Raw genomic sequence first — 17026 nt, 5'->3', positions numbered from 1 at the left:
TTAAAGAAATGGTTAGCTGGGTTTTCAGATAAGCATTTAAAAACTTCAAGCCCAGGTGTACAGCCATCCAGTTGGTGGTCTCCAAGTTCAACAGCCTTTACATCAGAGCAGCCGGCTTGAGAGGTAGAGGCAGGTGGGTCTCCAAGTTCAAGGCCAGCCAGGTTTTACAGAGTGAGTTTCAGAGCAGCCAGGGCTAAACAGAGAAGCCCTGTTTCAGAAAAAAAAAAATTGCGCCATTCCTTGGCAAACTGGACAGGCAGTCCTTGTCCATAATATTGTAGGTGTGCCTCAAGGGGCAGAAGACACCCCGGTCAGGAGAAGAGCTGGCTTCTGTCCATCTCCGTCTATCTCTGTGCCTTTCTCCTCTCTTTCAGAGCTCATTTAAAGCTGAGAAGAACCAACCCAAGGGCTTGTCTAATATAACTTTGTAGATGAGGCGACCAAGGTTGAAGAAAATGACAAGATTCCCCATAAGAGACCAAACGGCTGCTTTCCACTGCTTTCACCTCCCACGAAGAATATCACCTGTCTTATTTGTCACTTTTGGCTCCAAATGGCTTTGACTTTTCCTTAAAACTTTAATCATTTTCAGAAGATAAACACCAACGCCCATGGAGAATCGTAAAAGTGGGAAACAGGCCATGAATACGTTCACTTGTATTAACATGGAGTGTGTGGTTTTATCCCCTGGCATCCTAGCTTTCTTGCTAGGGGCTACTTGACTGAAATCAACTCCACAAATTAGAAAATTCTGGACCAAAAATGTCTCCAGCTAGGAGGCAACCCTGAAACTTCGCTCTTCTGGGAGCAAAGGAAAGTCTGTCTCATTTGATTGTTTGACAGTCCATGGCTAGAAACCAAGATATACATACATGCATACACACACACACACACACACACACACACACACACACACACACACGTGTGCATGCATAAAGAAGCAGCTTTGGAACAAAGTCAGGCTACAGCAAATGCCATATCAAACCAGAGTGCCAGGGAACAGCAGGCCTGGCACTGGACAGCTGAAGCCAGACTCCACAGTGGGCATCTCTGCAGAAGGGGGCCATCTTGGCTTGCCTGCATCAGGAGAGTCTTTTGGACACATCAGGGCCTAAGATCCCTACAACGTTTGTTTCCAGGAAGCAACAGTAAAATCAAGTTTGAGCTCATCCCTGGGAAGCCTATTTTTCCTTTGCAAAGGCAAGCTTTGGGGACTCAGGAATTAAGACAATGGCCCTGTGACTAGTTCCAACACAAGGCAGAGACTTGACTTTGAAGATTTCCACAAGGTCAGAGTGAGGCAAGCAACACTGCTCCCATGGTGTCCAGGATATTGAGCTCATGAGCGCAGACCTTCTCATACCCTCACTGCAGGCTTCCTTAGACCTTCAGCCTAGTCTGGTGCTACAAGAAAGGAGGCCTGCTGAGGCAAGAGGCAACAGAAAGCTCATATCTCGGCTCTTGCCTGAGTATAACCACAAATGACAGATGTTCCCCCAGCAAGTGGGGAAGCTCTGAGAGGTAGCTTCAGACTTACCAAGGTCTTTGAATATCAAGGAATGTGAGCTGTGGCAGCCTTGCAGACAGACTCATTCCCTGGGTGAGGACAGGAGCCAGTAGCTAAGGATGCTAATATCATAATGTCTGGTGACTGAAGTAAGCACACAGGGACCTAGGTCATCACATAACTTCAAAGCAACCTAAACTTGCTCTATGTGGGTCCCTACAGCCTGTTCCCGATCCTACCGTTTCTTTGCCTTTGACTGTCCCCAGCTTCCATCTCACTGTCCAGGCCCCAGTGTTCCTCAGATGTTGGCTACTTTCTGCTCCAGTCTTCTTTGGGTCCCCTTCCAATTACGTTAAGCTCCATTTCCCAGCGCTCTCCAGGAAATCCCTTCTAAACCTGTGCGGTCTTTGATGATCACAAGACCCATGTATTCTCAAGTGGCCATCACAGTAAGGCAGAGGGGGCAGGGAAGAGGGCTGGCTGGCTTGCCGTCCTTCCTCCAGGCTAAAGCTAGAGCATGACATGGCAGGGTCACTACTGTGAGCAGATGTTACTAACATTTGTACAATCAGTAAGAGCCATTTGAGCGGAACCAGGACTGAGAAGATGAAAATGACATCACCCAATGGGATGACAAGGCAGGTTCACAGGCAGCCCTGAAAATGGAGGCTAGTTTTTCCATATATATATATGTATATGTGTGTGTACATATATATACATATATATATGATGCATGTGTATATGCAGTCCCAGATCCAACTAGTGTCTGTGTGAAAAATGGAGAAAGATGGAAGAAAGGGATAGAGAGAGGGAAAAACTGCTTGCTCTTTTGCATCCCGATCCCCAAACACTAAGAATCATCATCTTTCTATGGTGAGATTCAAGGATTAACGGTCCAGTCACACATTACAGGTAGATCGGAAATCCTAAGGAGACACCACTACATTATATATAAGGTAGACAAGGCCACCCAGGCTGCTTCCAAACAAAAACATAAGCCAGAATTGATTGATGCCAGGGCATCTCTCTCAATCCCCCCACTTCACTTCTGTCTCCACTCTCTTCAGATCTGACGGCAACAGACATCAGTCTTGACTGGGAAGGTGAGGCAGGAGGGGACAAGACCCCACAGACTCAACACAGCCCCAGAGCCCAGACCCACCAAGTTAAAAAATAATAATAATCTCCTATGTAAGGTCCATCCATCACCCATGGACCTTGTGGGCCAGACACACCAGCGCACGCACACAAGCCAGCACATGCATCCGCATATATACAGACACCCCCCAGGCGAGTGAGACCCTCAGGTGAGCATTCAGTAGGTGGTACTGGGCCAAGAACAACACACAGGCGGAGTCACATAGGAGTGAGGCGCAAGGCAACTCGCTTCCTAGTACGTTTATTGGAGCTTGGTTAAGAGTGAATGCAATCGGGAATCCCCGGCCACAGCCCCATTAGCCCAACTGGACCAGAGCTCAGGGGGCCTGGTACTTTTCCTCCCATCATAGACAACATTATTAAAAAAAATAAATTTTACAATAATACATTTTCGCTCATCTGTAGGGTATTATTTCCATAGTTTTGTTTCTTAAAAAAAAAAATCAAAGAAAGAGGAAAATCACAGAATATATGGATATGGGTATACACATATGTTGAGAAAGGAGGCCCAGTATGTACAGACAGTGGATGAATGTCGCAGAAATGAGGAAAGAGAAAGTAGAAACAAGGAGAAGAGAGAAGAGGCAAGCTTGGGAGCCCACTGGAGTGTTAGAGTGTTAGTGGTCTCCCTAGCCCCACTCAAGAACCCTTCTCCCAAGGGAGACCCACCTAATGGACCCACAAAAAAAAAAAAAAAGAAAAGAAAAGCCAACAGAGGATCATTTCTCTTTGACTTCAAGATTCCTGGCAAGAAGGAGAAAGGTGCACCTTGGAGCTGGTGTCCTTAACCAAGGCTCGCCCCTTCCCCCAAAGGAGCTTCCTCCTGTTACAGCTCCCAACCCTAGCTATGCTACAGGCACCTCGGCATGGAGCAACCATCGGGGTCCCCACTCCACACTCAGACCCACGAGGCCACATGGGGGCTGAGGGTGGCAGCAAATCATCTCCATCTTTGAAGCCAAGAGGAAGAGGTGACAAGGTCCTTGTGGCCAGCCCTGCTTCCTTGCTGAGACTCTCTGTGAGGCCCTGGGCAGGACTCCAGAGTAGGCAGCTGCAACTGTCCTTTCCCCAGTCCACATCAGGCATGGCAAAGTCACTTCCACAGTAGAATCTCATCTGGTCCAGAGAGAAAACACCAGTAGAGAGAAAAGAGTTGCTCCAGAGCCTTGAGCCCTCCTTGATACTGGGTGTCCCTTGCAGGGGACCTCTGGGCAGGCTTCCTGCTGCCCGCCTGCTTGTCTGTTTGGTTTAGAAAAACTTCTCCAGAGAAGAAACTTGGGAGGAGAAAGGTTCAGAGACAACATAGGGAAAAAAACCTGTTTTCGCAAGAAAAGTGTGTGTGTGTGTGTGTGTGTGTGCGTCTGTCTGTCTGTCTGTCTGTCTGACCTGTGTATGTGTGCACGCGCACGTGTGTGTGTGTGTGTGTGTGTGTCTGTCTATCTGTCTGTCTGACCTGTTTGTGCAAGTGTGTGTGTGTGTATGTGTGTGTGTTTCCATTTTGTCAGGCGGGAGTTCACATCTGGGTTGCTTGAAGAACTTTTGTGCTGGGTTCCAGTGGCCTACAAGGCCAAGGTCAGCATCAGGAGTAGGAGGGCGGTCAAGGCAGCCGACAGTCTGGATCTGCTGGAGCCTGAGTTAAGTCTGATGACCTTTTTACTCCCTGGGCTGATGTTCGTTGTGAGCTGGTCCAACGGCAGAGGAGGCACATACAAAATAAACAAAAGCCCATCAGAAAGTTTGTGGTCAGACAAAGAAATGGACACACCAGAAAACTGTCTGTTCTAGGCCTGCCTCCCTAGCCACACAGAGACCCTCTTGAGCCTCCCTGGTACTCTGAGGGTAGAGCTGTGCCTCTAGGGACAGGAGCAAATGATAGCTTCTCTCTTCTAAGCCTCAAGGCTCTGGGCAGCAGTCCCCAGTAAATGGGATGGCAGCCCCCACATTGGGAATGGTAGGCAGTGCCCCAGAGAAGAATGGGAAAATCGACATGGTAGCACAAGATTGCAATCCCAGCATTCGGAGGGGGTGGAGGCAGGAGTAGAAAAATAAGTTCAAGGCTAGCCTTGGGTACAAAATGAGTTCAAAAGCAGTAAGGTAAGATCCTATTTCAAAACCAGCAAACAAACAAACAAAAAAGACTTCAAAGAGATGAAGCTTCAGGTCCTGATTACTGACAGGGAGAGGAGAAGGCCACCTTCACCCTGCTCCTGATGGCTAGGATGCTCTTCCCCCATCAATCATCTACCCTGAACATCCAACAGAGCTTCTTCCTTTCAGAGAATCTTGCACCAGCCTTCTCCTCTGACCTGGGCTATCATCCTGGGTCTATGAGTCATTCCCACACTCCCAGGCAAGAAGAGGCTTCTAGAGTCAGGGGCTTTCTCTCCTTCTCTGCCCTGTATCCATCACAGAACTAGAACTAAGAAAGTACTCAACCCACTTGTCCCAGAGGGACGTGTGAGAGGGCCTCTGCTCAGAATGACTATTTGTCATGCTCAAGGAGACGCCCACAGGCTCTGGCTGTGTAGCCTCTGCCGTGCCAGCAGAGTGAGTCCTCACACACATTCAAGTCAGGTCAGAAGTTCAGCTGACCCAAGATCTCTAAGTTCAAAGTTCACCTAAAGGGCAGTTCCTCTGGGCCATCCTCAAGTGCCCACTCCCCATTTTGTCCCCACTCACCTCTGCGAAGCACATGCTTAACTCTTTGGAGTTGTTGGCCTTTAGTCCTTGCTCCTAGGGAAAGAAGGCATGACAGATTACCAGGCTGCTTGGGTCCAGGTTTTATCCAGTGTTGTCACTTACTGTGAGCACTGGCTGGGTCTAATGTAGCACAAAGCACCCTGCTCCCTCTGAAACCCTTGGCATTTTTACCCTGGCTCCTGCAGAAAACTTGGATCTCTGGTTTGCAGCATTCTGTGGTCGACAGCCACTCCACATCTCTGAACACTACTCACAACTCCCCAAAGGCAGAGAACACGTCTTTTCCTTGCACTGAGCAGTGTTTGGCTCCTAACAGCAACTCAGCTAATGGTTTTACTAAGTGCATGCAAGTGCAAATGAATAAATGCCACAGAGAAAAAATGGCCGCTGGGCGCCAGCTCGTCATTGGCCATTGCTACTGGAGAGCTAAGGAGGAAAAGATTAGCAGCCCTCATCTGAGGTCAGGAGAGAAGAGAGCTGTGGTTGATTAGTGATGCCTGTCACTAACATTAGGGATTTGGCAGTTGTGTTTGGCCATTTCCACCCAAACAGATGTGTGCACCTGGGCAATGCATAGATACCATGAGGGATGAGAGGAAAGTCAGGTCTAGTTACCTTGATGTAACTAGTTTGGCAGCAGAACCAAAGGATGTTCACATCACAAAGGAAGTTCTGTTGCCAACACTGTGATAGAGACCCGTCAGAACAAACTACAGACACGGAGCGTCTATCCTGGCTTCAGATAGCTTAGTTCTCACAGCAATTGTGAGAACACTCTGTCCACGAGAATCACCTAAGAAGCCCTAGAAATTATGCAGAAGTCACTATTCTTGGCCAGATTTATCAATAATCTCTTGGACACTAGGCAACTGATCATCCCGGGCATTTGGTCAACTGAGTGAGGCCCCAGCTGTCACACTGAAACCAAGGCCAAGAGAGTCTGGTGATAATCCAGACTGGAGGAAAAAGAAGAACCAGACCCAGGAGGAACCTGCTTAAGACTACAGTGTCCCCACTGTCCCCAGGTGGCACGATCTGGCCCAGCCAAGCCACCAACTGCTAGTCTCTTGAGAGGGCCATGGGCTTTAGCCCTTGAATCCCCAACAATGGGCTTCTCCTCCTCAAGGCACAGCACCACTCTAGCCACACTTTGAGCAGCCACATGTCACCTCCTCTCAGAAGCTGTACTGTCTTCACAGTCTCCCACCTGGCACACTCCGCTACACTAAGCCTCAGCATGTCACATCTTTCCTTCCTGTATACGGCCAAGAATCTACTTGCAACCAGCATCACTTTTGATTCTAATTATCAGGTGTGGCAAGCCTGGCCTGCCTTCTGGGGTTCCTTGGCTTATTCCTGTATCCGCCCCCACCCCTTTCTATGTTCACTGAATATGGAACCCATATAAATCCCAGAGTCAGACAGCCCCATAGAATTCAAGATCCTTGTCTCATTCCAATCAAAGGTACCCTGTCTGTTTTATTCATGTATTTTAGAGGTACGCATAAAATAGTTTTAAAACAGTCTGTTGCCTTAAGAAAAATAAAAGCTGAGAGAACCACTCACATAAACAATTAGGTAAGGTGAGGCAGCCAGAGCACTCCGTGACTGGACAGATGCAAATGCAGATGTGGAGAAAGCTAACTCCTGACAGCCACCAGAAGCATGAAAAAAATCAGGTTCAGGTACACACGGAAAGGGGCCCACACACCTGCACATTTCACCCTTCTAGAACTTTCTCCCAGGGAGGTCCTTTCTACTCACTAAGTTAACAGGAAGTCCTCAGGCTACCTCCCAAAGCCAAGCCTTGAAGTCCAAAGAGTCCCTCTGGTTTGGTCCACACATTAGTGACTATGGCTCAGTGCCAGCCTGGGGGGCAAGCAGAGGAAGCCAGCTCCCTCCTAGGCCTTATCCCCAACCTTAAGCCTTTGGCCTTCTCTCTCACTTGTACTCTTTCTTTTCAAGCCTAGGACTATGAGTATCACAGGACTCTTCCAACAGGCCTTCCTGACTCTCTGTATTCCCCCCTTGCCAATCTCCACCTGCTATCTGATTAACTCCTACAATCTTGGCTCCAAGCAAGGCCAGAGTTTATCAAGATCTCACTGCTCATCCCTTTCTGCCTATTTCACATATACAGGACCCACTCCTCCCCACACAGCTGTATTTCTTCCAGGTCAAAGCCATGGGTCTGTATATGTTTCCATTTCAGGCTTTTGCAGCCAGATTGACTGTCATGACTGTCAACGATGCTTCGTATGGCACAATATGCAAACATCCTAAGTCATCTGCTTGGCCCTTTCCTCTGCCCACCACACCCTTGTTTACTCCAAACCATGGACTCAATGTCCCTCTAATTCCTCCAGGCCTGTCAGCAGGTTTTTCCCTTGCTGGCTAGTCCTCAGCTCACACTGCCACACAATACAAGCCCTCCTACCCTAAACCCCAGCAGATCAATCATCTGAGTGGGTCTCCTGTCTGTCCCACTCTTATGAAGAATAGGGTACTGGTTGATTGAGGCAAGTCTCAGTGGCAAGAATAGAGTGATATGCAGGGTTTTTTTTTTTTTGAGGAAGTGAAGGCATGTGCCAACGTGTATATCAGTCTCGTGCTTCAGTACCAATGGGCCTGGGAGAAAGACCCATACAGCAACCACACAGCAAGACGATGGGATGGATAAAGAGAGAGAAATGCCACTGCATGCAATGTCTGCCTCAGACATCAGGTGAGGGTTGTTAGAGCAACCCTGTAATCCTCTTTCTAATTGTCCAAGAGCTGACAGGGCAGTCTCCTGCCTCAGACTTCAGAAACAAAGGTCTTGGTTTTCAAAGACTGGCCCGCCAATAGGGTGGAGGGAAAGACAAGGACATTCACACAAGGTTCAGATATGGACAGATCCTGAGACTGGAGACCACCTCAGAACATACCAGAAGTTCTCAAAGTTCCAGAGCCAGAAGGCCACGAAGGGGGTCACTGTTGGGTTGTCTTTAAGAAACAGCCTGAGACTACATCAGATAGGCTGGACAAAGTACCAGTTCGGGGCTGCCCTATGCTACATAAATTCCTGCATCCCGGTCCTGCAGGCCTCCAATAAGAGCAAGAGTTCTCAATCTCACATCCACTTTTTGGGCAGAGCAGACTTGAGAGTGGGGAGGCACAAGGCAACTAGAGGCCCAGGTCCCAGCTCTGCTCATGTAGCCACATGAGGCCACAAACAAGCTATTGCCCACCCAGGAGCCTCCATTTAGGAAAGGGGTGTTAAAGGATCCTTGCAGTCTTAACATCTAGACCTACTCACTGGGTTCCCATCTGGCTGCTATCTCTAGGGGAGTACATAGGTGTCCCCCAATTCTGACCTGAGCATCCTGCTCTGACCTCATTCAATATAGTCATGTGTTACTGAACTCTCGTGGACAGTATCAGGACCACCATAGACACCATCAGTTAGAGAGATCGCAAATTTCAGTGATAGACAGGAGAAGGGTATAGGGTAGGAAGAAGCAGAGCCCTCGGGCCAGCCAGCCACCAGCTGAGCCAGGACAGAGCAGCTTGGCCTGGGTGAAAGAGGTTCCCTAAAAAGACACCAATAGATGATGCAAAAGCACTCTTTTTGCATTTCTGAGCAGAAACTCAGAAGAATGGTATGCAGGTCTCTCCTAAGGACCTGATCTTCTTCCTTGTCATCTAGAATGGCAGTCCACAGTATCCAGTTCAGTGACATAGTCAATGGGTGCCAGGTTGACAGTCCCTGTGGCCACACCACTTGTTAAAGAGCATCCCAACTCTGCCGGCCCACCCCGAGCCAGCTTTCTAATCCCAGTCTTTGAGCAGCATTCTCAGTATACAATGCACTTTCACACCATCTCCCATACAGCTAGCTTGTCCATCATCTCCCCTGGAATGAAATCAAGACAAAGACACGCACCCCCAGACTGGAGCCTTTGAAAGCCGATGTTGTTGGGGGCGGGGGGACTAAGCAAGGCTGCTTTGGGGTGGATGGGGGGGTGTCCATGAGATGACATGGCCAGTAAAGGTGCTTAATGTGCAAGCCTGTCAACCTTGGAGTGAGCCCCAGAATCCCACACAGTGGTGGAAGGAGACCTCTACATATGTGCTATGGCAGGTGCACCTGTGTATACACGTCATACACAACAGGCTCACAAATAACAGTGACTGATTGATCAGTATGTAAAGAGTTGATCTTTCTAAGGAGAAAGAATGAGACTTGGAGTTATTAGACATTGAAGAGGGATCCACCACAGCATTGAATCTCTCCATGCCCAGAGGAATCACAGGGAGGGTATAGCAGCAACAGCCTTCTACTGATGTGGTTCTTCTACAGGTGAACTGTCCCCAAGAAACTTGGGGTCAAGGGTAACCTCTGGGATCATGTAAGACATAGAAGTGAATCTTGCCTGAGCCTGGTCATCTGGCAGGTAACACAGCTCTAACCAAACTAGTTGTCAACCACATTAGCATGCTATTGAGTTGATGCTGTTTATGGAATGGGGACCTGAGCCCTCTCTCAGCAGCTGTTCAGGTATGCCCAGTGCAATGTGGAGGTAGCCAAAGGTGACATGGGCACCTGCATCCAAATCGGGGAGGGTGACTTAATGGAGGAAGGCAGTAACAGAAAAGCTCCAACTGAAAGCATTTACAGGTAACTGTCACTGGTAATGAGACCCCAGCAAGGAGCAGAAGAAACAGAGGCTCCCTAAGCAGGAGGGTCACCAACACAGAGCTGTTCGAGTTCTCTTCTTGGTGCTATGAATGCTACATTCTACTTGTTGGAGAAGCACACCACCCACCATCTCAGGTCCTCCCAAGCCTTCTAAGTAGGCTTAGCCCCGACTCATTTTCTTCAGATCCCAGTAATGTATTCAGCAAGTCACTCACTGTCAACTCCTGACATTCTACACTAGATTTTCTTCCAAATATTTTGTTCTAGGTGTTTGTGTGTGTGTGTGTGTGTGTGTGTGTGTGTGTGTGTGTGTGTGTGTGTGCGAGTGCGCGCGTATGTGCGTGTGGATATGCACGTGTACACGCACACACTCATACACATGTGCATGCATGTGTGTGTATCTGTATGTCTGCATGAGTGTGAGTAAGTAGGCATCTGACCTACTTAGAATCAACCTCTTTGGCAGATAAGCTATTATAGTGAAGGATATCATTGTTTGACCCTCAAAGTCATAAAGACTGTATGTCTTAGTTAGGGTTCCTCTGGCTATGATGAAACATCATGACCACATCATGGGGAGGAAAGGGTTTATTTGGCTAACACTTGCACATTGTAGTCCATTTAGCCAGGACAGGAATTCAAACAGGCCAGGAACCTGGAGGTAGAGACTGATGCAGAAGCCGTGGAGGAGTACTGTTTACTCCCTATGGCTTGCCCAGCCTGCTTTCTTATAGAACCCAGGACCACCAGCTCAGGGATGGCACCACCCACAATGGGCTGGGCCTTCCCTCATCAACCACTAATGAAGAAAATGCTCTACAGGCTGACCCACAGCATGATCTTATGGAGGAATTTTCTCAATTGAAGTTTCTTCCTCTTAGATGACTATAGTTTGTGTCAAGTTGACATAAATCTAGCCAGCACACTGTACAATCCATTACAGTATAAACCTCATTTGCCATTGTTTCCCCAGAAGCTCATATAAGACCCAGTATGCACCGGGTCTGTAAGCCACATTGCATGGATGGATGGGTGGATGGATGCATGGATCCATGGATGCATGGATGCATGGAAATCCAATGAACAGTATAAATTTTGGAGTCAGATGAAGGAGGTTTGAAAGTCATGCCACCAACAATCAGTAGCATGATTATGGGCATGTCATCTAAGACTTCTGGGTCAGTTTCCTGAATGTTGAATAAGAATATTGTCACCTCATTGTGAATCCAATAGATGAGAATTGCCAGGAAAATGGCTGATAGTTAGCAGATGTGTGGTAACTATTACATTTCTCTTGTGCCGGCATGTCTAATACAATACTGTGGCAACAAGTGTTTTCATATTTGCAAAGAAAATGCCTAAATGGATAAAGAGGTTTTTAAATTTTTTTCTTTCCAAATTCCCTGCCTCTTGACCTCCTAATCTCAAAGAACCTTTGGTGTTTCTTCAATGGCCCCAGTTGAGTGGTTTCTAAAATCATGTCTAAAACAATGGTGCATTTCAAGATCTTGAGCCATCCCAAGCCCCAGTTCTCAAGCTTCAGAGGTACACCCCTCACCTGGATAGACGTGCAGGTGGTAATGACACTGGTCCCCAGGCTGGTGCTGTCACTGAGGTCATCTGGCAATGAAGGTGTCTTTTCCACCCGGGGGGCCTGGGTAGCTGGAAATGAGGGGCCTTTGGGAGACATGTTCACATCTGTGCCATTGCCAAAGGCCTGAATGGCATTTCCTGGAGAGAGGACATATGGAAACAGCAAACTCAGAACCCACTGCCATGATTCCTGCCTCAACTTCCTTCCTAACTACGGCTCTCTCAAAAGAGTCCGGAAGCTGAAGACAAAATGGTAGGGTGTTAGAATTTGACTTTGCTAAGGCTCTTTTCAGACTTAAAATGATCTCTCAATTGGTGAGGAAGATAGAAGAGGAAATCTAGAAAAGACAGAAAAACCAAAATGGAAAGAAAGTGACACGATGAGAATTGCTACAAAGAAAAGGAGAGGGGAGCCCTGGAGAGACAGTTGGCCAAGCCAAGAAGGCGGAAACATCTTAGTGGTCAGCACTGAAGACCTATCTTGCAGAAGGTCCCATTCTCAGCTCCCTAGGCACAGGGTCTTCCAGTTCCTTTGCCAGATCAAGTACTACCTGATCCCCACCACAGGCTCAGACATATTCCCTCTCCACATCACTGACTCTTCCTGGACAACCACCAACTAATACTAATCCGGTGGGAAAACCTAATTAGACTTCGTGGACAAAATCATCCCTAAAACTCAACAAATGTCTACAGAAATCTCTACCTCCAAAGTCAGTATGTATTGTTGTGGACTACGTGTGTCTCCCTATTATCAACAATGCTTCTCTCCCCTTTACTGCCAGTCTCAGAAGTGTCTTCTATACCTAAGTCTTCCAAAGCCGAACCTTAGGCGGCAGTAGCTCATGGTGCCTCCCTACCCACTCACTGGAAGTCAGAGGAGACTACCTCACAGATATCTCATGATTCCACCTCTAGTCATTATTCCCAGGTCATCACTGTCTTCTTCCTAAGGCATCTGCTATAGCGTGGGAGACCCAGTATTAGGTCATCCCTGAAGTCATATCTATAACCCCAATAACATCTATGCCACAGCTAGGTTGGGCTGGATTCCAACATCAAGTGCTGGTCATGATTCTTTAACCACCCACCACCATGACTTTGAAGAAAGGAAACACAAATGCCTTCATATATGCAGGAGGAGTACACTGTGTTCTAGTCTAGATACATGCTACTCTGGTCACCTTCAGTGCTATGTGACAAGACTCTCTGCATCCTCCTCATCACTCTACGTTCTTCTAGGGAGTCCTGAAACCCTGTCAGAGTAGACTTTTAAACCGACTAAAACACCCAGCTACCCTCAAGAGATACAGCCCCTGGGAAGCTTTGATCCCTCCCTTGTGCAGGAGGACTTGGGTATCTGAACTCTGACACCATAGATAACTGTACCCTACAACTTCCATCTGTGCTGGGATCACAGACAACTCCTCAGGTTACCTTTTCTAGCTACACCTCCTTTAATGACAGGCACTGGAATCTCTCTCTGAATCCCCACTGCCAGACATAAGGAAAAGAAAAAGAGATAGATGGATAGAAGGAAGAAAGGATAGAAAGTAGGATGATGTGTGCAGGTGGCATCATCAGCAAAAAAAAGTCAGGCTGGAAAGACCAAAGGCAGGCTGGATTTGACTGTGACCTCTTCTCCCTATAGCCTTTGGGCCAACAGTTAAATGTCCTTTTTTTTTAAGTCACCAATTACAAAAGGAAAGACCCACTACATGAAGAGGGTGCCTGTGGTCCTTTTGAGAAAACTCAGTCTCCAAGGGGAACTGGCTGATGCTGTCAGAAGAGCTAACTAAATTCCTTCTGTCTTGACTTTCCATGGGCTTATAGACTCTGGTGGCAGACTCAGGGCAACCCACCAATAGTTCTGGTATGAAATCTCCAAGAGCTCAAAACTTCAGGTCTCTGTAGCAAAACCTGGAGATGCAGAAGAGCCACAGGTATCACTGGCCATTCCAACAAGATAAGAGGAAAATGATGAGGGCAGCTCCAGGTTCCCTCCCAAGTAGCAGAAATGTCTGCCAGGTAGGAGACAGAAGGGACCTGAGGCCATGGGAATGTTTTTCCAGACTTACGGAGGCATGGGTTTTCTGTAAAGTCCCTGAGGAACTTCTCACACTCTTCTTCCATGTTCCCACTACCACGACAATTGCACCAGGGAGACACCACGATGCCAGTCGGGTTGGAGTCCACATAGTTGGGCGTCATATCAAACCCTGGGAGGGAGAAAGAGGAGGAAAAGAAGATGCTTAGGCACAGGAGGACAAAGGTCCTGCCTGTCTTCCCACCTGTCCATCCCCCATAAAAACACAGATACCCCAACTTACAATCCTAACTCTGAGCACAGTTACCCCTGGTGACCATGGGGTCGGTTGGCAAGAACAGAATGGCCAAAGGCCTAGAGAGCCATCAGCCTCTGTGTCATCAAGAGAGCAGAAAAGACCCCAATAGCTCCAACCCTGCCTTCAGTTTTCCTTGCTTTCTATCATACAAACATACAGATTGATTCTTCTAGATTCAAAGAGATGAAGGCTTCCATTTCAGACTGGATCTCAATGCTAGCATGTACCAATCAAGGGAACATGGTCAAGGAACTCAATTTCTCTTAACCATCAGTTTCCTTGCCTGTGAGATAGAACTATCAATTGAGCTTTAGTGAAAGCTCCAATATAAGAGTCCACACTGACTGCTTAAGCAGTACCCAGAAGGCTATAGCTTAATTTCCAAAACCCTGTAATAGAGAAACAGGGCACTACTCCTGATAAGGAGGCAGCCCTCCTCTGCTTTCCCCAAATGCTCTGTCTGAATCTGCCTCAGGCAAGGTTGTGCTGTCAGTCTCTTCTGCCAGCCTTAGGGTGGGCTGCAGCAACCCCACCCACTTCACTGGGGTGGGAGGGAGGCACACATGGGGGGCTTACCAATCATGCCAGCATAGGAGCCCAGACACGCCTGGTAGTTGTCCGAAGGGCAGCTGGTGAGTGTCCGGTAGGAGGCTCGACAATTGGCGTGGAAGTCTGCCAGGCGGGACCTGGTGTTGGGAAAAGACCCAAGGAGGAAAGAGTTTAGTCTGGCAGCCTGCTCCAGCCTCCTCCACACCACCTGGGGCACCGAAGCTCCAGACTGCAGATTCTAGAACCTGATGAAGGCGGGAAAGGGGGAGTAGGAAGTGAAGAATGACCTAGAGCCGGGCATAGCACATTTTTTTAATGTGCATTAGTGTGAAGGTATAAGATCCTTTGGAACTGAAGGACAGTTTTAAGCTGCCATGTGGTTGCTGGAAATTGAATCTGGTTTCTTTGGAAGAACGGGCAGTGCTCTTAACCACTGGGCCATCTCTCCAGCCTCCAGGCATAGCACATTTTAAGAAAATCCCAAGCCATGCACCATTAATATCATCACTTAGAGGGCTAAGGCAGGAGTGTTATCACAAGTTCGAGGCCAACCTGAGCAACATGGTGAGTCCCAGGCCAGCCTGGAATAAAATGTGAGACCTGTCTCAAAAAAGAGCAAAACCGAAGCTCAGAGACAATTGGGCAAAAGGGACTATGAAAAGGATATGCTGGCAATGTTCTCTGAGCGAATCTTGCTCTCAGAAAAATAGAGCAGAGGGAGGTGGTATGCTGGTTGACAGTACCCAGGACCAGGGAGGGGAACTAGGTTCCATTTGCTGACAGTCGGGGTCTTAGAGAATGTTGCCCAAATCCTGGAACACAGTGCTCTTCCCAAACCAATGTGAATCCAGTGATCCTTACCCTAGCCTGAAGCTCAAAAATCCTGGACTCAGAGAGAAGGAAAGAGTCTTCTTAGGGTGAGACGTCTCCTCATTCTTGCATCATGTCAGAGCAAAGGCCAACAGGCTGCCCCCTCTCCTGCCTCCCCAGGCTCACCAGGCAGAGCCCACCTTTTAAAGTTTTCTCTTCATGGCCTAGCATGCCATCCCCCATTGCCATGAGTAGCTGTGACATTGCTTTGTAACCACCTGTGCTACGACTCTGCCACACTCAGCCAGGAGTAGGTCCAGGCTTTTCTCTACCCCAGCCTCATAGCTGGATGTGACACAAAGTCTAACACCCTCGGTTACCCCCTTCCTTCTCCCTCTTGCCCTACTGCTCTGGCCACAGAGGTTTCCATCCACCTGGACCAGGAAGGATGCTTCCCTTCCTGTGTCTAAGACAACCATGCCCTCCTACAGGAGAAGGTCCTGCCCATGTAACCTCACTTATCAGCTCATCTGAGTCTTTGACAATGCAAAGAAAGCAAAGTTCCATTGACATTTGGACCTCTGGCTCCTGCAACTGTAGAGAGTCTATTTCTGTCTTAAGCTACATACTCTGGGGTACTCCGGTCCATTCCTTGGGAGATGCTATTAGACTTTCAAAAACTCCACTTTGGTCTCCATTTTGGTCTTCCTCCAGAAGGAAGCAAGGGCAATGGGAGATGATGATGGCAGAATGGAGATCCTGAAGATTTCTATGTTGTGAGCAATCACTGGTTAGCATCTTCCTGATGACGTTGTTTAAATGCCTCCTCTGACTCAAATGCTGCATCCATTTCAACTCCATATGGGCATGTATAGAACCTGTCTCCAACTTCCTGCATCCCCAAGGCTACCCGAGCCCTTCCCCAGAGAGGTATTTTCCCATATGTCACATGGATTTGTCCTCTTTCTCAGTGCAACTACACAGAAAATTTGGACCTGGCAACTCAACAGCACAGAGACTTGCTGGCATCGCCTTGTTCGGTCTCTTCAATGAGAACATCCATCACTAACATGGCAATTTTATTTCTTGCTTCATCCATATCCTCCAATGCCCTGTTAAACATGGGATGCTGGCTATCCTTCATCCTTGCTCCAGCTGTGTTGCATCACATCCCCTGCCATGTGGCTAACAGGGTCAAGGTGTGAATGATAAGCATGTCAACATGGCATCAGAAGGGAACCCCAGTAACATGTTCAAAGCCGCATGCTCCCCACCCCACTGCCCCAGATTAGGGCGCAGGGCTTTAGTGAAATGTCACCATCTGCTCACTTCCTTACAAACAGCATGATCTGCCCAAACCTGAGCTAAGAGTTCCAGCTAGACCTGCAGCTGTTGGAAACCTCCTCCACTGCTCTAATCATCATCAGCATCCAGAGGAGATGCCTCCTCTCTAACAATTCTGGCTCTGAGATCAAATGACACTGGGAACCCTGTGTATCTTTTGTCTGGGCTTTTGCAGTCCAAGGAGCCTTTCAAAATGTCACCAACTCAAAGGCTGGAGAAGGAGTGGAAACACAACTGACAGAATATGACAAGGGTCCTTTGAGGGATCTAAGACATTTCCCTATTAAACCAGAGACCATCCAGGCACTGCAGGAGAAGTGGGGGTGAGGGTCCAATCAA

General features: G+C 48.1%; 1 protein-coding gene across 2 annotated transcripts in view; it reads right to left on the bottom strand.

Moving 5' to 3' along the window:
* Nucleotides 1-4129: 4129 nt before the first annotated feature.
* Nucleotides 4130-17026, bottom strand: part of Gfra2 (GDNF family receptor alpha 2) — a 91990-nt gene continuing 79093 nt past the window's right edge. For both annotated transcript variants that reach the window (XM_051160816.1, XM_051160817.1), the window contains 5 exons: nt 14561-14670; nt 13718-13858; nt 11605-11777; nt 5345-5398; nt 4130-4347 (listed from right to left, as the gene is read on the bottom strand). In XM_051160816.1, the coding sequence (XP_051016773.1) occupies nt 4225-4347; nt 5345-5398; nt 11605-11777; nt 13718-13858; nt 14561-14670 (601 nt within the window). In that variant the 3' untranslated portion in view covers nt 4130-4224. The remainder of the gene's footprint in view (nt 4348-5344; nt 5399-11604; nt 11778-13717; nt 13859-14560; nt 14671-17026) is intronic.

The sequence above is a fragment of the Acomys russatus genome, chromosome 18, assembly GCF_903995435.1.
Source record: "Acomys russatus chromosome 18, mAcoRus1.1, whole genome shotgun sequence".
NCBI lineage: Eukaryota > Metazoa > Chordata > Mammalia > Rodentia > Muridae > Acomys > Acomys russatus.
Note: the sequence above shows the minus strand (reverse complement) of the source record. Positions and strands in the feature narration are given on the sequence as shown.